Raw genomic sequence first — 25547 nt, 5'->3', positions numbered from 1 at the left:
TGAGGTGGTTGTGGTGCGGGGAAGGCCTTTGTGACGTCAGCAACACCTCTGGCGCCTGTGGACCCGCCTCCCCCACTGAAGGGCCAGGCCAGACACCGGTAAGGCCAGGCGGGCAAGGGGGGGGTTCGCCTGCCACCCCGACCGCGGCCCCGCAGCCCCGGGCCCGCCTGGCCGCACGTTCCCCCAACAGCTCCGGAGGAGCTGCCACAGCCCTTCTGGCAAGTGTGGGGAACGGGACGGGGTGGGGCGGGGCTTTCTGCCGGGCGGGTCCCACCGCCGAGCCCCCGCCGAGAGGGCGCCGGCCCCCGGTTGAACTCACCCCCGGAGCCGTCACGGTGCCGACGCCCTTCCCCGCCAACGGCCGCTCCGTCTGCCCGCGCTGCCGGTCCCGGCGCTGCCCCCGCGGCTGCGGAGAGCTCGGGCCGGGGGTGGCCGCGGCCCTGTGCGCCCAGACCGGCTCCGGAGGGGCTCCCGCCGCTCGGCCGTCACGGCGCGGTCAAACCTCCCGCCGTTGCCCTGGCAACGCCCCCGCGGCTCTCGCGAGACCCGCCGGAGCGCCCGGACCTGCCGCTCCGCCGCGGGCCGCGCCGGCTCCGGGGCAGCTCGCCTCGGCGAGGGACCTCCGGCGGGGCGCCGCCCGAGGGGATTCTCCTCCTCCGGGTCCCGCCCGAGGCTCCTCCCGGGCGTCTCCGGACTCTTCTGGCCTCGGCTGCGGGGCCCGGAGCTCCCGGGTCGCAGCCCCGGCCGGGGGCCAGGTGGTGCCTGTCGCTGGTGCCTGCGAGCAGCTAGTGCTCCTTGCTGTAAGGGGCCTCAGACAAGAATGTGCCCAAGGACAGAATTTCTGCCACTGTGATGGGCACACCCCGGGGAGGGCAGAGAAACCAGTAGAACCCTGTGGGAGCCAAAGACGAGAAAGCTGAGAAACTTCACAGACAGAGACATGAGCCAAGACAGGACCTTATATATCTGAAAGAAGGACTCAGAGTTGACGGAAAGGACACTAAGCGACACCTCTTCAACCACCACTAGGGACCACCACAGACCACCGAAAACCCCCATGGAAGCCCCTCAGAGACCCTTCCCCAGATTTTAGTACGCTTGTGCAGTGTATTAAATGTCACTGATTTGCCACCAATCAGAAATAATAATGTTTGATTCTAGTATGAATACGGAATTATGAAAAATATTTTAGTAGGGTTACATGTTTACATTTATCTCGCATTTTGCACATCTAACCAGAAACCAATGCTACTATGAATTCCTCTGTATAGCCCTGTACCAAGGCCGAAGAATTGGTCAATAATCATTTACTAGGTACACCTATATGCTGCTTAGTTAATTAGATTTATAATTGAAAATAATTCTGTTTGAAGTTGTTAGAGAGATGTCTAGACACAGAAGTAATTTATTACCTAGAATACATTGAGATGTACCACAACCTGAAATTAATGAGAACTGGGGAGAATGAACTGTAACAGTTTACAGATCTCTGCCAAGGAACAGTGAAACTAGGTAATAGGGGGAGATTGCGACCACTGACTCATGGGTCACCTACTCAGATTACACCCCAGACTCATTTCCAGAGATTTCTAAGCTTTAGTGTGCAGAATCAGAAGAAAGAGGGAAGTATGATAATGATTTCCAGGAATTCTTGTGTTTATGTATTAATACCTAATGAATATGTATGACTGAATAATATATAAACTGTATAATTCTTGTGATTGGTTTTCGTTGATGAGAGCACAAACCCGCGCACCTGGCCATCAATAAAGAAGTGTCTGCTTATCTGCATCAAATTGGTATCGATAAGTATTTATCCCGGCTCTTTGGTGACATATTAACATATGCATTAGATCCTCTGGTAATAGGTGTGTACTTCTCAGAAATTATATGAATATTCATTTATTGTACATAGTAAGTGTGTTTTTGTCTTTCAGCATGCATGTTAGGTGGAGCGATTCTCTGTGCATCCAGCACTGCAATAGACTGCCTGCCTGCTAAAACTTCAAACTAAGTCTTAAGGGGTTCTTTAGGGGCCGTGGGGCGGGCTTGGCCAGGGCTCCAGGACCGCGCTGCCCTCACAGGGGTCCCACAGTGTCACACACGAAGCCCTGGGGCGCTGCCCTGGAGGAGAGGTCGCACCCCCGCCGGGCATTAGGGGACGGCAGCGCATCCCCCTTGGGCACCCCTTCCCCAGGCAGAGGAAACCCAGCACCCTCCTGCTGCCCTGGGCCGGGCCCAGGCCCAAGGGACTCCCTGGCTGGCAGTGAGGGAGAGACCGCAGGCGGGGGGCGTCCCCTGCAATACCTGGCCACAAGGGCTTCCTCCTCCGGACCTCTCTGCTAGGGTGCAGATGCCACCGCTGCCACAAAACCCCTGCTAGCAAGTGTGCCCGGGGTGACAAATGCCCCTGTGTGTGCAAGGATGGAGGGGGGTGTGTGCGGAGGTTCCTGTTTATCCCCACCAGTTGCAGCAGGCCACCTGTCCAGGGGCCAGTCACGGCCAGAGGGAAGAGCTGCCACTGTGCCAAGGGAGAGCCCCAGGGCTGCACAGGGGCAGCCCCACACCCGCCAGCGCTGCTGCTGCCAGGGGAAGGGTGGGAAGCAAAGGCTCTTCCCTCATTTCTCTCTTCTTCCCGAGACAGTTTTTCTGATTGTCCAGTATGCTCAGGAGCTGCTTTTCCCATTTGTAGGGCTTTCTGTCCCACCCCCGCCGCAGTTCCTTATCCCATTTCCCTCCTCAGGTTGATGTGCAGAGGAGGTTTAAGCCTCCTCTCAGCCAGACCCACTGCCCTGTCCTGCATCCGAGCAGGTGACAACCGTTCAGCCTCTGCCGATGGCAGGAGGTGCCTGCTCAGGGCTGGAGCTCTCCCGCTTCTCTTGCTGGGAAGAGCAAGCTGAGAGCACCCGCCCTGCACAGGGCCCAGCCCTCTCCTGCGGGGAGGAAGGTGCCCGCCTGGCTCTCTCTAGGGGCGCTGGCAGCTGCTCCACAGGCTCTAGACTGTGCAGAAGCACCTTACACACGGGTGGGAGCAACGGGGCCACTACAGGGGGAAGCAGAGCCATGCAGACCTGCACACGGGAAGCATTCGAGGGCTACAGGTTGCAAGAGAAAGGAAAAAATAAGCACAAGGAACTGCAGAGAGGCAGGACACCCCACTGAAGACACACAAATGACCGGCAAAGCCAGAAGAAGGACAAGTAGTGCTGGGGTGGATGAGATCCCCCCTTTTGAGGGGGTGGGTAAGCAGCACAAAACTGTCCTGTGTGAAGAGGAAACACGGAGAAGCTTTTTCTGGTTCCAGCTTCTCTCACCAATGAGCTCCCCGGCCTGATCACACTGACTTCAGCAGCCGGGAGCATCGAGGTCCACAGTCCCCAGTGCTGACAGTGCCGTGAGCCCAGGTACCTCTGGAAGCGTGTGGGTTTTCCCAGCATTTATGGGATGCCAAGGGAAAGAGAGGGGATTGTTCCCTTGAGAAATAGCCCTGCTTGCTTGTTTCCAAATGTTAAGTAACTTTCCATTTCCTTTTAGAAGGCGGCCACATGTTTAGAGGACAAAATGCTTCCTCAAAAGAATGCCTATCCCAGTTAAAATAAAAAATGGGTTTGCTTATATTTAATTAAACTATTTTCTTTATCGCCTAAAATGATTTACCAAGATGAATGTATGTATTGCAAATACTGCCCATCATTCTGTAATAGCATTTTCCAGTTGGAGAAATCAAAATGTCTTTGTGTGCATCCTGTAGCTTCAGCCAGCCAAGTATTCCTCCTCTGCCAACCTCACCACTGACACCATCATATGGGAGAGAATCAGAAGGGCAAGAGTGAGACGAAACTCATGGGTCAAGATACAGATGGTTTAAGGAGGGAAGGAAACTGCCTTGGGAATATTCACAGGAGCACACCGTGGCTGAGGTCGGAAGGGACCTCTGGAGGTCATCGGGCCCAAGCCCCTCCTCAAGCAGGGCCACCTACAGCCACCTGCCCAGGGCCGTGTCCAGACAGCATTGGACTGTCTCCAAGGTGGGAGACTCTAAAACCTCCTCGGCTGACCCGTGCCAGGGCTCGGTCACCCTCTCAGGGAAAAAGTGTTTCCTGACATGCAGAGAGAACCTCCCATGCTTCAGCTGAACCCACGGCCTCTGGTCCTGCCGCTGGGCTCCAGTGGAATGAGCCAGGCTCCGTCCTCTCTGTGCTCTCCCTTCAGGGGTTCGCACACACCAATCAAACGGCCCATGAGCCTTCTCCTCTCCAGGATAAATGGAACTAGTTTCTCAGCTCCATTTCTTCCTGGGGGAAAGCATTGTTTCACTGCCAACGGGAGTCCAGCAATGAGTATGTCAGTATGCAGGGTGCATAATCCCTGGACCAGGGTGGAAAGAAGCCAAAGAGAACATGTGTTGCATTCTCTGTCTCATTTAAAGCATCGGCTCATTCTGCCAGACAAGTTACCCCTGAGACACAATTAAACAGCCACATGTTGCTGCTGGTAAAGTACCAATCTCTCAGTGTTTTGTGGCAGACTGGTGCTGTGCATGGACACGCTTACGCTGTCCCAGCTCAGGAGGTGGCCGAAGAAAGATGCATTATGGAAAATGCACTAGTGTGATGGCAAAAAGCTGCCTCAGCATGCCCTAGGCACTTCTGAAACCTTAACTCACAGCCTCATCCCACTACATATCGAAGGCATAAATAATTAACACAGGTTGGAGTGTAGTGGTAAAATTTAACCCAAAACATCTTCACTACTTTTCACCTTTTTAATGCTGCAAAGCACAGTACAGGAGGCCATCTAATACCAGAAACCTCTGCTGGTTCTTGGAGGGACAGTGTTTCCTGCAAGGGTAAGGCTGTTTAAAATAATACACACTTCCAAGTTGATGCTTGTTTTATTAGAATCTCATCTAACAGTTCTTAAATGTAAAATTCGCAGTTTATGATGCTCAAGGATCAAAATCTTAAAGCTTGTTTTCCAGAAACTCCAGGTGATGAAGAAAAAGGCATTCTAACCCAACATCTTCAGGACATTTATTTGGAAATGGAAACAAAGTAGAACTTAATTCAAAGCTTTTTGTAGCTGAGACAAACAATGTGAAAAGCTGAATTACAAAAGACACAATACAACCCAACGTTCATGCTACAAGTTTACCTTTCCACAACACTTAGCAGTTCCAGGTCAGTTCTTTCCACCAAAAAGATGCTGTAGTGGCAAAAAGACTATGCTGGGGAAACAACAACAAAAAGAGCACATTATATTTAAAATATTTCTCTGAGAACTGGAATAACAAGGTAAATTTCATCCTCCGGAAAGACACAACCCCAGCCCAAAATAATACAGAGGAAAACTGAAAAAACAGAGGAAATTAAGAATAGCCTGTGCCCTGTTAGAAGGGGCAGTGCCTAAGTCCTTCTGAAATGGGGCTGGAGGTGGCCCTCCTCAGCTAGTAAAAGCCACATTGTAGGGGGGCTGTAATTGAGGTCAGTGACCCTTCTGTGAGGCATTTTCTTCCCAAAGATAGCTCAGAAGAGGAACATTTATTGGGAGCACTGCACCTTACCACAAGACAAAAGGACCTCCCTTTGCCTTGGCAGACCTGGGGTTAACCACAGAAAGGAGGTATCCATGCTTCAAAATACATGGCATGGCGTCACCTGAACTGCCAGAGTCAGGCTCAGGCTCCACATGGGCTGGGACAGAGCCAGGGCTGCAGCTGCTCGCAGCAGCAGCTTTAGTACCTTCTCCAGAACCTGGAGAGACCTCTTCCTCCTGACTCCACACTGCCTTTGTTGGCCCTGTGGTCCATCTGCTCCAGTGGCTGCACTGCACCCTCAGCCTGACCAGCTGCTGTTCCATGTCCAAGGCCAGACTCCACAGGTCCCCCTGTAAGAAACAGCAGCAGGAACAAAAAACCAAGCTGGCTCTCTCCATGCTCCCCATGCACCCAACAGCAGACCCTGAACTGAGAGGTGGGTCCAGGCTCTGACTGACCCCACACCTGGGAGCTTCCAAGGCAGTCCCACTGCAGACTGATCTGGAAGTAGGCTCCCATCTCCCAGGCCAGCTCTGACAGAGCTATGGAGCCCAGCTCGATGCGTGGGAATTCCTTATGCGGGGTGACAGTCTCTGCCAAAATGACTGGTGACCTACTGCTTCACAGTGGTTCTAATTCCTAATCTCACATGCTGGAAAATACCAAACATGATTTTTGAAGAGAAACTAATACCAGTGTAATCCTTGCAGCTTTTGATTTAATACAACCAATTTGAACAAAACAATCCAGGAATTCCTTACTTACAGAAGTTCACTTGGTTGCAGCCCACAGTAAGGGATGCTGGACTCCACTGGCACTCACTTTCTTTGGAGGGATTCTGAAAGGAAAGGAACCCCAGAACTGTTACTCCATGTAAAATGCTATTGGACGGGGGATTTTGGTTGGTTTGCTTGCTTCAAGAACTAAAAGGCAAGGCCTACTCTCTTGTTCTGTCATTATGGTTTTTTCCTGCTACCTTGAGGACTTTCTTCACCAATGTGTTCCCCGCCCTTCCCTCCTCAGGCCATTCCTCAAGACAGCCATGGGACTGCGGCACTTCCACGCTCCTCCTTCAGGATTGAGTGCCTGTGTTGTAAAGGCAATCCCACGTGTGCCAGGCAGACAGATTTCCTTCAGGTTTCACAAGACCCAGGCAGTACACCCTGGACACCTGATGTTTTATGCAAGCCCACAGAGCACAATTGCGTGAAGGCTCGGCCAGTTGTGGAGAGGTCCAAAAGGGTCCTGTGTGTCACCATGCAGAAACATGCAGAAATCCAGGTATTTGATGCAACTGTTCACCTCCCAAGGAATAATGGGAGAAGCAGCTGTTCCTTTTATACCACCAGGCAACCGTTCTTGGACAATCCCAAGAGGAAGGAGTTTGCTTCCTCAGAAAATACTCTCAATAGTCACAAATGCAGGTGATGCAGGGGAAAAGGGAATAAAAATACCCAAAGGCATTTTTATGCTTGCCAGTTTAAGAATCTAGGACTAAACATATGCTGTTGTCTCTTTCTGAATATTCTGTAGCTTACCCTTTCAAATCCATGCTTTGCTTTACTCACATGGTGAACACACTCTGCTCCAGTCCTAAAAAGAAGTCAAATAAGTAAGAAATGAGTTTTTGACAAAAAGTCACAAAAAGGAAGCAATCCTGTAAATGGCTACTCCAGTATTTCATTAGAAATCAGGGGTTTAGCATCTCTAGCCAACAAGACATATACCCTTAATCTCTAGTTGTACTCATGTTTCAAAGTCTTATTTAAAAAATGAAAATATACACTCGTTCCAGTATTAGGCTTTCTGCTTTTCTAGAAATGAAAAGAAAAAAAGATCAAGAAGTGATCTGACTGCAGTAGACAAACTCCTTCCTGGGGCAGGGAAGTGCTCAGGCTGAATGAGCTCTTCAGTCTAACAGAGTCATCAGAAGAAAATGACAGAAGGCTTGAATGCCTCCCCGATTTAATCTTGAAATCAAGAATACACTTTAAAATTATTTACTGTTTTAATCTTTTTTGGAATAGCCTAACTTCTGGGGAAAGACACAGGACTAAGAGAGAACTGCCAGACTGGATCATGACAGAACCATTTCTGGCCTTGTTTTTTCTGAATCTACAACTCGCATCTTGGCTAGAAGAGATGAGAAAGCATTCTGGATCCTGGTCTCGTTCTTCACTCATTTCCAGCAGTTTTCTTGTCACTAGAAACTGTCAGCAGGGGAGGGAAATGAAAGGACGACATTTATATGAGCAGGAAAAGAGCTGGCTTAAGACTTCTCCCCTATCAATCACTGCAGGAAATATATTTGGGAATTGGGCAGAACAGAAGGTAACAAGCATATTATCTGACACAGTCTGTGCATCGCCATGGAAGGGGAAAGGTGAGCAGAAACACTTCTGACCACAGCGCTGCACCTGGAACTGGCTGCCACATGCTTGTGATTATTAAGTACAGAAACAAATTTTCTCTCTTTGGAAGCTATGCTCTACAGAAGAAACAAGCCTGGTGGACTATAACTAATAACAGGCCTGCTCTGAAAGGTAGTCAAGACCCAAGCCTGAAGTCAGTCACCATGAGCCAGCACCACACCCTCGCGCTGAAGGTGGCCAACGACACCCTGAGCTGCACGAGGAAGAGTTCTGCAGCAGGCGAGGGAGGTGATCCTTCCCTCTGCTCAGGGTGCGGAGGGCACTCTGCGTGCTCTGGCCAGGCTGGGCTCCCCAGGCCAAGACTTGGACTCACCTGGGTGAAAGCCCAGCAAAGCACCACAAAGATGAGGAAGGCACTGGAGCACTTTTTGTACATGGAGAGGCTGGGAGAGCTAGGACTGTTCAGCCTGAGAAAGACTCAGGGAGATCTTATCAACATACACCTGATGGGAGGGAATGAGGAAGAGGGAGCTGGGCTCTCCCCAGCAGTACCTGCTGGCAGGGCAAGAGGCAAAGGGCACAAACTGCAAAACATTAAATCAAATCTGAACACAAGAAAAAACTTTTTGACTGCAGCTGTAGATTCTGTCACCTATGGAAGAGAAGGAAGAAGAGAAATGGGGCAAAGGATTACACAGGAATTACATTTGGAAGGTACAAGAGACACTCAAAATACTGATATGTGCCCTGGAAGAGTATTTTGGAGTCAACTGACCTGTCCATACCCAACTGTGGGCATGAGGTCTCTGCTCGGACTTCCACTCTTCTCCTCTTCACCATTTCTTCTACTGCAGTACTTGCTGATACTGCATTTCTACCCTTGACCTTCAAAACATTGCAGACTTGGTATAGATAAAATTGATTTTGACTTTTCTATTTTAGCACTATGTTAATATACATTCATATTTTGCAAAACTGTTCATGTTTATACAATGAAAATCAAAAAATTATTCAGGAAGAAAAGATTATCTGCCATATTCAAACACAAGATAAGTACTGAGAGGCCATCCAGAGAATTATGCTCAACAGTTTTAAACAAGAAATAACTGCTTTCCAGAACATCCTATTTGCTCCATTTTTTTGAGGAGGGCCTAGGAATGTAATAAGCAAGAATTTAATGCTAGCAGAGACAGTGGGAAGTTTGGACAGTACATCTTCACTAATTCACTCCGCCTTCAGACACTTACCTGTGTTGAAAACAAACCTTTCCACCACCCCTGAGCCCTCATGAAACAAAACCTTTCCAAAGAAGCTTAACGTTGTTGTTCATGATACATACAGCACCTAGGAAAGGACTTAAGTATTCAGCAAAACTGACCTCATACAGACTCTCCCAGTGAGGAAACCATTGGTCGGCTCAGCTCAGACTTGCAGAAAACACATTTAACTGAAGCCAGCAGGAATCTCCCATCCCGAAGTAGGACTTCATTCATAGTCCATGGGAACTGACAGGAAGATTTCTCCCAACTTGGCTGGTTTTAGGGGAGAAATCAGTGACAACTGACATTGCCTGACTGACACCCAGCAGTAGGAGAACTATAGCACTGCCTATACATACATTCTGCTTCTCCAGACTATTTAGAATATAGCTTTCAAAAAAAAAAAACCAAAACAAAAACACACAACTTACAAGCTCATCACTGCCCTTGTTTACTTCTTTACCTGCAACAGAGGTATTATAAAATTTGGTGAACATGTGGTGACTGGACTTTCTTTAACCAACAAAAGTACGTTTTTGCATTGCACCTCACTTTCCAAGAACAAGATAAACTACTTTGAAACCATACTGGACTTGCATTTGATATGTTGAAACTGAAAAACTGCGGATACAGCTCTTTCAGAACTAGAATTCCTGTGAGTGTGATACCACAGCTCAATGGCATGCAGACAATTGCTTTTCCTGAAGAAGTCAAAGGAGTCTTCAGAAGAGAAGGAACGGAAGAACTCCTTGTGTCACTCTGTGTTCTGGGCACCAGACAGAAGATTCAAGGACAGCTGGAGCACAGCCCCCAGAGAATAATTGGCCAGCTAACCTCTGATGCATGGGATCCATATGTGTTTTCCTGAAGAGGAATCCTGTTTCAACAGAAACTCGAAACATCACTGCCTGAAAGTAACGGCACCTACAACTACCTGCAGAGGGCAATGAAACCCTGGAGCAAGGTGTACAGGGAAGTGCCTGACTTCTCCACCTTTGCAAGTTTTTACATCCAAACATAGTATGTTTGACAGGGGGTGCTACACACCAGCAAATGGGCAAGAAATGACCACTTGTCCATTTTAGAAAGGAGACCAGAATATCGACTACGCAGTCCCAAGAAAAAACAGCAGCTTTTCCCAGGGACCAATAATGAGAACAGGAAATAGCGAAAATAAACACTCGGGATTTGCACAACAGAGGAGGTTAAATGTAGAGGCCCACAGAGGTCTCAGCTGGGGCCTGAGGCTGTTCAGGAAATTCACAGAAAACCTGGAAAATAAGACACTAGTGAGGTGATATTTGCTAATTACACAAAAGACATTATTAACATTATTACTGTCATTATTTAGAAAAACAAATGCATTATTTCTTTAGGAAAATAGAAACAAAGAGTGTGAAGTTCAATGTCAACAAACATCATCAAGCATAAGAAAGCAAAACATGCATTCTATACACATGTGCTGGCTCCAGCCCAGCTACTGACATGAAAAAATGAAGATGGGGAGCCACTGGGCACTGATTTATAAAAACACTAGCTGAAGAGTCAGCAGTGGTTGAGCAGGCAGAGAAACGCAGGAAGTTTTAGAAAAGCAATACAGAACAAAAGAGAACACACCGCTCTGCTCTATTTCAAATCCATGGTACAGCCTTACTTCACAGTTTTGCTTCCTCTGATTCAAAGACACAGTGGGTGAGGGGAAAGGGAAAAGCAAGACATCGATCACAGATGTTTCCAGAAATCATCCAAATATAACCATACCAACTTACCGCAAGATAAGTTTTGCTGAAACGAGTTGAGCTCTAGATACATAGTGCAGATGTAGGGATAAGGCATGAGATGGACATTCTCATGTTTGAATCTCATCTCCGATACTCTCTCCCATTTACTCAAATCTGAGAATGACGATAAGACTTAAGAACACAGCACTAACATGTCAAAGGAGCAGGAGTCCTGACAGTGACTTCTCACAAAGCTTCAAAACCTCATACCACATGGCACAGAGGTGTAAAGGAGTAAATACAATCTGTCAGTACGAACTCTGTGAAAAAACACTAGCCCATTACAAGAAACACTCACCCAGGTGATACTCTCCTGTCAGTCACTTGTATTAATAGTGTTGTGTTTCCTTAACTGTATTTGGCTACAGCCCTGACATCCTCCCACAAGAAACAAGCCAGGCTCTTCCAACCCTATGAATAAAACCTCACCAGCTTTCCTAACTAAAAAGTAAGTCTTTTCAACATTATTTTTAAAATTGAAAAGGCTAGGAATCATAACAGTAGCATCATGACATTTACTTCCCAGTTAAAAATGCGTGAAGATAACTGACATGGCAACCACCACAGTTACAGACACTCCTTCCTGTGGGTGCAGCTCTGACACCCAGAGGCTCATGCAGGCAAGAATGGATGAGGCTAGACAGCACTCTCCTTATATGCCTCTTGTCTCGGGAAGAAACAGGTAAAACAAATACTTTGAGTCTGTTTGCCAGCAGAAACTAACATCCTGAGGACTGGAGGTGGAGCCCAAGATTTGCCTACATGAAACACTGACACAATCCATTCCTTTAAGGGACAAAATTGCTCATCTGAGTTCGGCTTCAAGGACTCCCACAGCTGGTGATTGACTAAGAGTTATGCTAGAGTGAGGAGCCCGACACAGAGACTGCAGGTCAACTCATCACGCCAGGCCTCTGAGCTTGCAGTTCTCATCAGGGCCCAGTGCTGGCTGAGCATGTGGGTAGACTTCCAAGTTCTAGAAACACACGTTCATGAATCAAACAGTCCTCAAGCATGCAGGCAAAACTGGCTGAGCTTTAGAGAAGCAAAGCAACAACAGGTTTCCTTTGTTTGCGTGCTTCTTCTCTGATGATGCTCTTGGCTACTTTCTCTTCTGGGCAGTAACAGGAGTAAGGTGCTGTCATATGTACCTGCTTCTGACAGAGGAGGATGACCTTGCTCTTCCCTGCTATGAGGAGGTGTGGCAATAGTGCAGTCTCCCAAGACTGGAAGGGAATGCCTTGGAGGCAGAAATACCCAGGTGTTTGTTACTCCTGAGCGCCCAGAACCACAGGAGATGATGCCACAGGGCCTGATGTGATTCACCAGCCAACATACCTTAGGACTGGAAAGGCTTCCCATTCAACTAGCTTACTTTTCTCTTGAACATGAGCCTCAGAAGAGTAATTTCTTTTTAACACTTTACACTACAGCAACCACAATATTTAATCCTAATGTACCTTACAAGAAATCTACTGCTCTCTTCTCTACTAGTGGGCCAGCTTCACTGAGCCTGAAAGGAGCATTTTGTGGTTAATTAACTTTTTGAAGCAATGCACTGGCTTTGCCTGCAGGGGCATTAGGTGGGCTTCCTGTGACTTTATATACACACACTCATTTCCTCTGGCTAAATCAGATTTGGAGCACAGGATTGTTCATCTGAAAACACAGCAAAACACTCTTTTCACAACAGTTCTCTCTCTGGTGAAGGCAACAGCTGAGGAGGACCTTCAGCTAACGTAAAACTGCAAAACTCAAAGGAGACGTACTCCAGCTAAAGACCTGCACACTGCTAGACATGAATGTTGAATTAAGCAAAGCCCAGCAGATACAAGTCATTGCATCTTTTCTTTTATGAGTAGGAAAGAAAGGATACATGGAAAGATAGTGAAGTGGTCTGTAGAAAATGGATGTAAATCATCCAGATTTCCAAGAATTACTCGAATCGCCTCCTGGAGAGGCCAAAAAAAGAAAGGAAGGAAGCAAGAATATTAACAATACAACCACAGTTCCACTGGCAAGTACAGGTTCAAGGCTTGGGAAAAGTTTAAAATTACTTTACAGTTCGCATGAATCATGGAAGAGCAGGTTCTAGATATTTTGCTTTTCCTCCTCCCCTTCTTCACCCCATTCCCTCACATCACCTTGGAGTGTGCTGCACTAACAGACTCAGGGAAATTGAAGTGGATTCATATCTTAATCATCAATTAACACAGAAGCATTACTATGGAAACTGAAGGTGTGCTTTTAAATTTAATAATTTTTAAATGTAAGAAGTCTCCTTGTTGCCAGAAAAACACATGTAGCATTGACCTGTTTCAAAAGTAAACATATTCCCCTTTTTTCTGAATATTGGCCCAATTCAGTTACAAAGGAACTCTAATTCAGCCCTGACAAACTCCTTTTTCACAAATGGGAAACTTCTTCTAGGAATACCTTCCAATATTTTCAAAAGTGAAAAAGAAAAAAAAACTTCCATACCAATTAAAATCAGCACATTTTCTTCCATAATATTTATAATGCTATTACTGTACTCTTTCAGATTTTTAAAAACTAAGTAATAGGAGCATTTTGAAGCAGGCAGGATATTTGTCTCATCTCCTGGGGAGTGGCAGGGGTGAAGAAAATGACAACCACAGAACTCATCAGTTGTGACCAAGCATGCTCACAAAGTCGTGCCATCATTAAAAGAATGTCTGCTGGTTCCACTAGCCCCACAGTTACGAGGAAAGAATGTGCAGCTAGAGTATTAGAAATAGCCTGTGTCAAGCTAGCTCACCAGTCCTGCCACAGCTCCTGAAAAAACAGGAGGGTTTGACAGCCAGTCAAGCTTGAGAAGTTAAAAGCAGAGGTCAGGTCTGAGGCGGAGAGCAAAACCACGGGCAAAAGTGCTTCTGCAGAATGAATCTGAACAGGAATCACAAAGGAACAGGGTGCAACTAGCTTGACAAATAGGAGCCTTCAGTTGCCTCATTTTAACAGTCAGCAGCTGCTTTGAAATATTTCAGATAAAAGCATTACTCTTCTACACTAATGCTGCATGGTGATGACAGTTTTCACTTATGTCATTTTTTCACCCTCGTACTCGCCAGAGAAGTTCCCTGTTACTCTCACTTGAAATGCTGCATTTGACAAAACGTCCTCCATACCATAGGAAACAAAATATTTGCTCAGCTTAACGTTCAGCTAAGGTCCTGTGGACCTCCTACCTCTACCTCCTTGACAGCACTTTCAGTGGTGTGGAGATCAGGAGCGCTGTGAAACAAACAGAGAGTTAGTCCCACCCCAGTCAAAAAGCAATGGAGCTACATACATTGGAAGAGTTTAAACAACAATAAAACATCATTCCCCCTGAACAGAGAAAACACTTAGCAGGCAGATGAATTCCTAATCTACTACTGTTGAAAAACATCCATTAATCCACATGGACCATTTCTTTTCCATTCTCTGCCCGTTTGTATTTTGTGGGTCTGAGGATACAGTGGGTGACGGAGGTCAGATCTTTTCACCAATCCTTGGTAACCTTTAGGATTGTTTTTTTGACCAGGTGCCCTCAAACCAGCACCTCTGTCTTCCAGCCTACCATGACACCATTCTGCTCAAGGGACTAAAAGCACGAACTGGCAGGACACGTCTCTTAATCCCCTCCATCATGCAAACCTGCAGAGGAACAGGCCTTCACGGCACAGGAGCCAGGCCCTGTGATGCTGGGAGTTGTCTACTGCCTCCATCAAACTGTCTTCCCAAATATTAACCACACCTTTTGTAAGCCATCTTCTCAGAAGTTGTTTGCTGCTAGGTATCGGCCAACAATAAAAGGCAGAGGGAGAGAGAAGGTCTTAAAGAAAATCCAAACTCATAAAAAGTAAGCAAATCACATAACTGTTACTTGCAAATAAGTCAGCCAAGGGGAGTGTAAGGAATTATGGCATGCAAGAATTCTCTGGTAGAGGCTCTGGTAGGAAGCCATTCTCATCTCATCCACATACAGGGGCCACAGCCAGAACTTGGTCAGAGATGAGAACCTTCCTTCCTCTTCAGACAGGCTCTCTCCTTGCTTGATACGAAACAAGCTAATGAAAGGAATTACACAGCACCCCAAGCAGAAGGACAGATACCATCCGCCCAAGGCTGAGGCTGCGGGCACGAAGTCTCCATGAATCAGCAGGGAAAAAAAAGTATGATTCTGGAAGGAACACGGCTGCGGTGATGAGGAGAAGAGGCTGTAAGGAATGAAAGAAAGCAAGGTACCACCCAGGGTCCCATGACAAGGACGTCAGACCTGCTGAGTGACTGCAGGGGATTCACTGGCTGGCTGGGGGGGGGGGGGGGAGCCTGGGGAGGAGGGGGTGATTGTTTTCTTTTAAGCCTGGAGTGTAGGGATGCAAAAACAGACTAATCTTTAAGGAAGAACCTTCCTTGTTACCTGGATTTCCCTAGGGATTCAGGATACCTTCAGTGAAGATGACCTCACTCTGTCAAAAGCCTGCACATGTGTAGATAATCAGCTCTATGACCAGCTGGGATCAGCTCTTGCAACTCTTTCAATGTTCTTTCAGGAACCTGCCCTCCGATCAGTCACCATCTTACTGTGGGCAGAGGGAGTTTCACTACCCAAACCTGCAGGCTGACTGACAGCATTGCTTTGGGCATGAGGCTACGTATGGACTTAGGAATTACTCCTAAGGAACTGGGAGTTAATCCAGATGCTTGGAACAAGTACCCCCTACTCACCACAGCCATGACACGGTGGGGAAAGAGTATCACGAGTTTTCCTGTAGAAGGAGTTGCTTTTGTTTGTTTGACCATGGTGATATGAAGACCGACTTGGTGAGCTCACTACCAGTTCCAGAGGTCATTATGAAATACAAAAGGTGCCACAAGCTTCGTGTCCCGTTCCCTCAAGTGTAACAATGAAAGAGCTTACTGACAGGCAAGAGAAACCTTTCAACGAGCTTCTGAACACTACACAACACCACAAGATGTCTAGACAACACCCCTTCCTCTCCGAAATCAACACAGAGAACAATACAAGGAGGAAGGTTAATCCTCCTGATCTGACACTACTATTCCAGCAAAATGCTAATAACCAAAGCTAAAGCGGCAACCGAGCTTCAATCCATCCCAAAACCAAGTTATGCAACAGAATTTTAAAAAACCAACCTACTTCTACAAAGGAAAAAGGAGAGAAGTGTGGCACGAGATTTAATTAATGGAGCTTCAAGTCTGGAGACAGCCTAGTTGGGATGATGTTCACAGCACATCTGCTTCCATTCTTCTGCAGCTAACAACAGTCCCTTCCAGAGAAAAACCCAGGCTCTGGCAATGTCTGTGCACATCTGACTGCAAAAGGAAACTCCCCTCACACTCATAAACCCACTCTCTAGGAGATGCTTCAGGCCTTTCCACAACCTCCCTAGCATGAGAACAGGCATTTTGGGATGGCACTGTGCTGTTCTCTTTCCCTGATGCAGGGATGCTTGCTGACTGAAAAGGATCTCAGTGTGAGTTTCTGCGTGGCTGCCACCATCTGAAAAGAGGTTTAACCTCAACAGTTTATAAGACCTTCCAAAAGCCTTTGAGGGCATCAGCCTTGAACAGCTGTCTGCTGGTGAGCACAGCCTTGAAGGATGTACACAAGGAGCCAGATTATGTGGAGCCACTGCTTGGGGGGGGTTTATTAATATTAATGAACACTATCATTATTAATTATTTGTCAGAGGTCAAGACAGCAACAGCTCATAAAGTTTTAGACCAAGTTTGAGCTCTGCAGCACACTCCTTCAGCAGGACACAATCTATAAGCAGCACCTGGTTTGGATTACTACCCTTAAACCTGAGAAGCTCCAGCTCCCTTTCCAGAGTAGCTCGAACTGCTGTGACTACTATAGTCCACAGCCTCCAGGATTCTGAGGCCCCTCTCAAACTAAGAGCTCCAGAGCTCCTTCAGTGCGATGGTCAAGGTTTTGCCCACTCACAAAAGCACTTGTCTATCATCTCTGTGTGACAGACACAGGCAGATTCCTTCAGGGCAATGCCCTCAGGGAAAGTCTTTTTTTCACCCCTAAAAGACCATCCTCTTGACTTGTTTTACATCCTCCCCATCTGACCAGACTACTTAGCACCCTGTGCTTTAGTTACTTTGCTGGCTACTAACTCACACGTCCTCTTTGAGGCTTACCACACAACCGTTACTTCCCACAACCCTCCTATTCATCAGCCCCTGCACACCCAAAGGCTGTTTTCCTTTCTCTTCTTTGCCTGCCAGCAGTATCACAGACTAAAATACTCTCCCTTCACATTCGTTTCTCAGACTTGTTACTGCAGTGCCTTCCAGAAACTGAGAGAAGCAGTCCTGCTCAGCCCCTCTGCCTGCAGGAGAGGCATGCTGTTGTTTTAAAACACAGCATGGGTCTGTCACAGAGACATCTGAAAGAGGAGTGGCAGTGGAAAGAGAACCTTGAGAGAAAAAATCCCAAGAGCACAACAAACATCTGCTGCCAGCAGCTGGTGAGAGTTTCCAAAGACTCCTTCTACATCCACGCTCAGGTGCCAGACTGCAAGGCCAGCAAAAGGCACATTGCTAACAGCCCAAAAAGTAAGCACATAATTTGAGTACAGAGCTCCAAGGCGGGGCTGGTCTGGCTGAGATGGAGTTAATTTTCTCCACAGTAGCTTGGATGAGGTCATGTTTGGGTTTGTGCTGAAGACAGTGTTGAGAACACAGGGGTGTTTCCAGCACTGCTCAGCAGCGCTTACACAGCATCAAGTCATCTTCTGCTCCTCGCACCACCCCACCAGTGAGGAGGCTGGGGGGGCACAAGAAGTTGATAGGGGACAAGGCTGGGACAGCTGACCCCAGGGATACCGCAGACCATAGGACATCATGCTCAGCAATAAAAGTGGGGGAAGGAGGAGGACGGGGAGACGTTTGGTGTTACAGCGATTGTCTTCCCCAGTAACCATTAGGTGTGACGGAGACCTGCTTTCCTTGAGACTAAACGTCTACCCGCCGATGGGAAGCAGTGAGCAAATTCCTGATTTTAATTTGCATGCACACACAGCTTTTGCTTTACTTATGAAACTGTCTTTATCTCAGCTTTACCCTTCCAATTCTCTCCCTCAACCTACAGCGGGGCAGTGAGCGGCCATGTGGGACTTAGTTGCCAGTCAGGGTTAAACCACTGCAAAGGCTCTAGAGCTGCTCAGGTAAACAAAGAATTTCCAAATACTGTCAGTAAAACCAGCCTCTTTTTCCACTGAAGCACAAAACCCACACAGTGAAATAGGAGTGGGTTTTACAGCTCAAATTATGCTCTCAGGCCAGTGCCCAGCCTGCGCACATACAGGAGCAACTTTACAGCGACCACTTTCACAGTCAGTGAAAGAAGGCAGGAAACGAGGAGCCCCCAGCATAGCCTTGTAGACCATACCAATGTTTACTACTCATCACTGGCTCCGTCATGTAAGCCTGATACTCTGTGGCTCTATTATGTCAGCGTGATAGGATCCAAGCCTTGCTAACGACTTCATCTCGAAGAACTGATACAAGAGTGAGAAGAAGTGAGCATCCTGCCTGAAAGTGGGTGATTGCCCAAGAAGCATGAAGTCAGCAAAAATCTGTGGAAACTGGGGGAAGGGGAAATTGTGACTACCAACTCAAGTCAAGACCCAAAAAGCTTGTCCCCCCACACCTGCAAAGACCACACATGCTAATTTACACAGCAAGTGAGGCTCATTTAATATAACTAACCAATAGCAAGTGGAATGGTAACTATGGATCAACGAGTGTAAACTTAGATAGGTTTTTACTAACCACATCATACGATAAACGGGCTGTACTTCCTTTGCGTGCTGTGCTGGCTTTGTGGGATCACCCCCCAGCAGCCATCTTTGCACAACTAGGGAATAAAACTGGTATCTCAGCCCTGTGATGGGCTTTTGCACACCAAGTAACGAACCCTGTTTGAGGGACACCCTGAGCTTCGGGTCTCATCAGCTCACTGCTACATCCAGCCATCAGACTTTGTGCTGACTTTCCAGCTTGAGTACGCTTACCTGTTGAAGTTGCCGTACCGGATTTTAAATTTGTACACGAGCCTGCCTACGTGGAGAAACCTCGTTTCAGGCAACGGATAGGTACATGGTTTTAACGCCATCTTTCTCCGTCCCTGAACACCAGCCTAGGGAAGCAGGAGAGTCAAAGGTCAACTAAAACCCTTCACCACTGCTCATTCTCTCACACCAGAAGATGACATGCAGCTTTTCCTCTAGAGCATACCCGTCCTGCCGGCATCTCCCACAAGTCAGAAAACTGCCGATCCCGGTGTCTGCTCCACTAGAGGACAGACTCGGAGCTGAGCGCCACTCCGCCTCAGCTGCACGGCTCCAGCAGGGTCACCACCCAGGCCCCTGAGGCCCCTGAAGCTGGACAGGCCTCTCGCCCCGGGGCTGGCAAGAAAGCCCGGGCAGGTCCGTGCCGCGGCCCGTGACCCACCCGCGGCTGCCGCGGGTCCCCGCAGCCCCTCCGGGTCCAGACCGCAGAATCCCGCTTCTCTCCCCACCCGCAGGTCTCGGCGCTGCCCTCCGCCCCCCCCCCGGACAGCCCCCAGCGGGAGGCGTCCCCGGCTGCCCCCGCGGGACGGAGGGGTCGGGGCTGGCCGGGCCTGCTGGGGGAAGACACCGACACCGCCGCCGCAGCGCCGCTGCCGGCCTGCCAGGCCCCCGGGCGGCACCCCCGCTGGTGACCACCGGGCAGCCCAGCGTTCCCTGACGGGGAGCAGCCGCGGCCACCGGCCCCGCCGCGCCCACTTGCCTCAGGCCGCGCCGAGCCGAGCGGAGCCGAGAGGAGCCGAGCGGAGCCGAGCGGAGCCGAGCCGAGCCGAGCGGAGCCGAGCAGTACGGTCGGCGCCGGCAGAGGCCGCACCCCTAGCGGCGCGGAGCCCGTGCCCCGACCCGCTGCGGCGCCAGGGGCCAGTGCCCGCCTGGGGCGGGGGTCCCGGCGGCGGTGCCAGAGTGGGAGGCGGCTGCGGGCGAGGCCGCGCTCTACTCGGGGACTGGCGGGCAGGACCGTGCTTCCCAGGGGCGCCTACCCACGTCCTTCCAGCGGGCACAGCCCTGCCGCTGGCTTGGGGGAACCCCCCTGAGCGGCACATCGGTGCCTTGGATAGATCGGATCGGTGGCCAATGTCAACAGGATGAGCTTCAACAAGGGCAAGTGCCAGGTCCTGCCCTTGGGCCACAACCACCCCCTGCATGGCTACAGGCTTGGGGAGGGGTGGCTGGAGCTGTCTGGAAGAGAAATCTGGGGGTTGTCATTGACAAGCAGCTGAACATGAGCCAGCGTGTGCCTGGGTGGCCAAAGAAGCCAACGGCCTCCTGGCTTGTATCAGCACTAGTGTGGCCAGCAGGAGCAGGGAGGTGACAGTCCCCCTGTGCTCTGCACTGGGGAGGCCACACCTGGAGATTGTGTCCAGGTTTGGGCACCTCAATACGAGAGAGATCTCGAGGGGCTGGAGCGAGGGCAGAGGAGGGCAACGAGGCTGGGGAAGGGCTGGAGAATAAACCCTGTGAGGAGCCAGGGCAGAAGCTGGGAGTGTTCAGTGTGAGGAGGAGGAGGCTGAGGGGAGAGAGACCTCATCACTCTCTACAACTAAATTTTCACTAATGGAAGTGTTAGAATTAGTGCCACAGTGTGGCAGGGGAGCTGCATTTTCAGAATTATCTTGCTTGATGTCATCTGACTTTTCCGATTGCTGCAGTACTTTCTTGCATAAGTGGCGGTCAGGACTCTCCTGTGAAAAAACAGAGGCATCAGACGTTCCAACTGACCTGTCGTGGGTATGTCGGTGGTACTTGAAATCCTCCCCTGTCACGCAGGTGTTAGTTCCTCTGAGCCCTTCGTAATACTGCTGGAATGAAATGTTACGCTTTGGTGGGTGCTGATATGAGACTTTTTTCTTCTCGCACTTACTTCGCTCTTTTCCTTGAATTTTTGGTGCTCCTGTAGAAATTGTACGGGATTTTCATGCTGTTCCAGGAGGGTTTCCATCTGCTGATAAAGCCGTCCAGAACCTCTGGCCTTGTTTGAGATTATCTGGAGTTTCTCCAGTGTGGAAGTTCAGTCGCGGTGCCACTTGGATTGCAGCTGAGCCATTGGGTACCCTGAGCCCTTCAGCAACCCCATTCCAGCTGGGTCAGTCGTTACCTTGGTGTCTGCAGCTCACAAATCAGAAAGAGTGTGATCTGTAGAGGCACGTTATGGCTCTGCCCTGTTTGCGATTTTGGCAGCCGTTAGTGCTCAGAGCGTGCTGCAAGGAGAAATAATTGTCAGTGCCTTGTGAAATGTTCTGCTCTTTTGTCTCACAGTTAGCAAGTTACCTGAACTGCAGTGCTCTTCAAAATGGATCTCTTAAAATGTCTTTTCTTGGCAATGGGACTTATTTTCTTTAGGCAGCTGTGGCAACTCTGCACTGTACTCAGGCCTTCTTTGTGGAGGCAGCACCAAGGTCAGCAGAGGAGGGGACCGGCAATCCGTTCACTAAAAGAAATGGTGTGAAGCGTTGGGTTCCACTGTAGCAAGAGGCCTTATTTTTGCAGGACGAGAATGAGAGGCATGACACACACCAATATGGTTAACAGTCAAGCCCTGACGTTTATTAGAAAAACAAGTCCTCATATATTCTCGTGACAGCAAATCCGTGTGTTGCTCTGGTGCATGCTCATTTCAAAAACTCATTTCTCTCAGCACTTCCAACAAGCACTACTAAGCGTGCACAACCGGTAGATAAATTTCTGCTTTGTTATTCTACAGATTACCTTCTTATCTGTTTCTTCCCTAATGAGCAAAAATACTTTCGCTTTTAGCCGTTGTTGATCTAGATGCCCTTAGTCTTCTAACACAAGTGCGTCATTAATTTAGACATCGTTAATCTTCTAACTTGAATGCTGATGACACTATTATATTGTCAGTGACACAGACGGTTCGCGACCCGGCATACGCACCCGCACTCCACGTGCTTCTTTCAGGCGAGATGTAGCCTACTTACTCCTCATGCACGGAGAATGAAACAGCCACTGGTACATCCCGAGGCCTTTCACCGGGGGAGCAGGGAATAAAGCTGGGCTGCAGCTTTGCCAGGGTTAGCGCATCAGTGGAGTCACCTGAGAGACGGCAGCACTTGTGGGAAATGGGATCCCCTGCGGACCAGCCAGGCGGGAGCAGAGTAGAGGGTTGACAGCGCTGACCAGGACACGAGCGTCTCCAGGTGATGTCTGCGTGTCTTTCTCTCCAAGAATAAGCCACCTACTTGGAGACCGGGGAGCTGTTCCAACACAAGATCCCTTTGGGTGAAGGTGAAAGAGTAGTGAGGTGGCAGCTTTTTCCACTGGCTCTTAAGGGCCTCCTAGCAAGGCCACTTACCTAGTAAAGATGCTGAGCACAAGGTATTCTGCGGGAATATTTGTGCTCCGCACATGTGTTACTGGGAGCACTGGGGATGGCAGATTGCCTGTACTGCCTACAGAGAAGAGCAGTTCGAACTCACAAGCCCACAGCCGGTAATATATCGTAGCCTGTTTCTTCATCTACTCCGTGAACATTAGCAAACGTGGGAGATGTGGGAAAAGCTTTGGAATTCAAAACTCATGTTGTACCTAGGTGAACAGAAGACAAAGAGCCAGTTAGGCCAGGGCTGTATTACACTCACAGTAAGGATTAAAATATGGTTTTATTTTCTTCCCGCTAAGCCATTTTATCTCGTGTATCCTAAGCCTCTCCTGAAAATCTGCAAATTCGCTGCCTACTATTGGAATCAACATGCAGCTCTCTGGTCTTCCGTCAAATGTCCAGGGATCGTGTGAGTTTGTTAGGATCATGCCAAATGAGTCACTTGTGCCTTCCTGACTGTTATAGTTGAATTAAAATTACTAGAGTCCAAAATAAATTCACTAAATATTTATTAAGGTAGGAAAGAAAACAGGGCGCTGGGCGGCTGGGGAGTCGCAGCTCTACCCAAGGCTCACAAATTCCGACAAGTAACACAGCCTTTTTATCCTCCTGGAGGTCAGTTTCAACATCTTCCGCACGCCTCTTACCTTCTTTTGTTATTATAACTTCTTTAAGGCTGGCTAGCTTCAAGGTCGGTTTGTCGGTTTGAGCAAATAATTAGTCTTTCAGTCACATAACAATGGGGGTTGTACATTTGTTAACAGGGAGCTGTGAAGTTGTAAATTACAAAACTAATCTCTTTTTACACTAAGGTCTAAACTAAGCAAAGACAAAAGTTCAAAAGTTGTCATGGTAACATAAGATTGCAGTTTAACAGTTGCCTTGAGACAGTACATCTTGCAACCTCCTGGTTAAGTCCTTTTCTCCTTGACAGACAGGACGTTCTCAGATCTGTTGCAGCAAGATCATTCCTTTTGTTAAAAAAACCCCATTTGATCTGCAGATTACCCTTGATTACTTATCACACTGGCTGCTTCAGATTTCTTATGAACTAGGTGTAATTTGTTTAGAAATGTGTTGGGGTTTTTTTTCTTGCATTGTAAGCTGCTGCTACTTTTGCAGCACGGTGGTCTTAAAGAATTTCACCATTAACAGCTCAGAGTTGGGCCACTCACTGAGGAGATGGTTTATAGGAGGGAGGGAACTCCGATCTGTGGCTTAGCTCAGGAAGTGCTTTTCACACCTGAAGGCCCACGTTTGTGTGGAATGCAGTGGGCCATGGCTTCGGTGGTGGAACTGGAGGAGTTACTGAAATGGCACTGTGAGACTGAGGAGCAGACCAGAAGGCAGATGTGGTTTTGTAAAAAAAAAAGGTGGGAGTGTGTGAATGAGGGGCTGAGGGGGGTGCAGTGAAATGGGGAGGCAGTGGGAGTATTCCAAGAGCAGATGCAGTTTTCAAAGACAGATGGGTCTAAAAAGCAGTGACTGATCCCTGTCTGTGGCACTGGCTCTGCTGGCCCGTGGAAGGAAGGACGGGTTCTTGTGTCTTTGAGCTATCCCTGCTGTTGCTTTCTCCCGAGTGCTGGTGTAGGAAGGGCAGTGCTATATGCAGGCCATGCCACCCCGCAGATGCCAGGCAGTGTCTGTGCCCCCCCAGCCGGCTTTGCAGACACCTCTGTCAGCCTTCGGGTGGGGGCTGTCACCCCTCCAGTGTTACCCCCTCCCAATGTCACACGCACCCCCTCCCAGGGGACACGAGTGTCCCCGCAGGTCCCAGCAGTGGCACCGCAGGGATAGCAGACATGGGGAGACAGAGACACACAACCCCCCGTCCCAAGAAGACACGTGTGAACATGATCATCGTGTTCTGTTGGCTCAAGCGGAAATTAATCTGAGCCTTTTATTGTAGGGGGGGTGTCCAGGCCCCCCCTCAATTCTTCTTGGGCCTGGAGGCCTGAGCCAGCACTCACAGCCAGTAGCAGATGCCTGCAGGGGGCCTCAGAGACCCCCTGCCCCCCCCCCCCAAAAAAAAAGGGACCCAGGTGTCCAGGGGGATGCAATGGAAGTGGGAGCAGCCCGTGTGGTGGTGGGGAGGGGACATGGGAGCTTGGGGAGCCTCGTGGAGGACCCTGGGGATGGACAACACGTGAAAGGGCGGGGGGACACACACAGATTTTGGGGGGGTCAGATTTGGGGGAGCACAAAGTGGGGTTCAGGCCCCCTGGGTCACCCCAGGGCAGTGACAGTGGGGAGGGCACGGGGACAGGGCGGTGGGAGCCGTGGCTGAGGAGCGCTGAGACCCGGCGCTCTCGTTTCCCGGATGAGCAGCAGGAAGGGGCTGGGGGTGGGGAGGGCTGTGGGCAGGGGACTGGCCACAGGGTCGGGGACACTCGCCACTGGCCATGAGGAAGACGCCATTGGGGTCGACGGGCAGGCGGCAGGGGATGGCATCCAAGCGGGCCACCATGGAGTGTGAGGGGGGGGAGATGGGGGTGGCAGCAGTGACAGGGATGCCCCCAAGCCCCTCCCCCGGCCTCATTAGGGCTGTTGTAATCAGACAAAGCCAATTTTTATTAAAAATATATAGTTTTATTTGGGTTCAATCGATTTAGGGTGAGGAACAATAGACAAAGCAGCGCTGGGTGTGCCGGGAGTCTCCGCTCCACCAAGACACACACAGAGTTCTAAAAAGCAGCGTTTTTTATACTCCTGTACCAACATCTTAACTAATCCTCTCTCATCAGATGATTGTCCTGCTCTTCCTCCATTGGGTCCTTTGAAAGTCTCGAAGCCTTGGTCTCTTGGTGCTCTTTTCTCCTATTGGATCTTTTAAAAGCCGCATGATCCCATCTTTTGGCGGGCTTTTGTTCAAGCAGCAGTTACAGGTTATCTCTAGGCGATGAGATTTCCGAGAAGCGGTTACCTATCAGCTCTAGATGATGAGGTGTCCGAGAAGCAGTTACATGTTTCCAACCAAATGGCATACTTTATATTTTATCCATATATATATATATATATATTCAAATATTCATTGTAATATAGGTTATAGTAATCGCAAATAATTTCAAAACCCACACAGGGTACTGACATGCGGAGTAACAACTTTACAACCAGTAAGGTTATAAAGAAGGTATGTTTATTCAGCGCTGGG

At 49.0% G+C, this 25547-nt stretch overlaps 1 protein-coding gene across 1 annotated transcript; it reads right to left on the bottom strand.

Moving 5' to 3' along the window:
* Nucleotides 1-5181: 5181 nt before the first annotated feature.
* On the bottom strand, nt 5182-19106 carry MAJIN (membrane anchored junction protein). Its single transcript, XM_074914587.1, has 10 exons — nt 19006-19106; nt 14158-14203; nt 12825-12900; nt 10937-11062; nt 9599-9630; nt 8684-8793; nt 7075-7129; nt 6302-6374; nt 5742-5886; nt 5182-5227 (listed from the first exon to the last, which is right to left on the bottom strand). The coding sequence occupies exons 1-10, from the start codon at nt 19104-19106 to the stop codon at nt 5182-5184; spliced, it is 810 nt and encodes a 269-aa protein (XP_074770688.1).
* Nucleotides 19107-25547: the final 6441 nt, after the last annotated feature.

The sequence above is a fragment of the Athene noctua genome, chromosome 10 (genome assembly GCF_965140245.1).
Source record: "Athene noctua chromosome 10, bAthNoc1.hap1.1, whole genome shotgun sequence".
NCBI lineage: Eukaryota > Metazoa > Chordata > Aves > Strigiformes > Strigidae > Athene > Athene noctua.
The sequence above is the reverse complement of the archived record's forward strand: the minus strand, read 5'-3'. Positions and strand labels throughout refer to the sequence as shown.

Coding starts and splice junctions, on each gene's coding strand:
- MAJIN (XM_074914587.1), bottom strand. CDS start 19,106: ATGGCGTTAAAACCATGTACCTATCCGTTGCCTGAAACGAGGTTTCTC. Junction 12,901..14,157: donor GTGCTGTCAAGGAGGTAGAG/GTAGGAGGTCCA, acceptor TGGCCTCTCCAG/GAGGCGATTCGAGTAATTCT. Junction 6,375..7,074: donor CAAAGCATGGATTTGAAAGG/GTAAGCTACAGA, acceptor CTTTCCTTTCAG/AATCCCTCCAAAGAAAGTGA.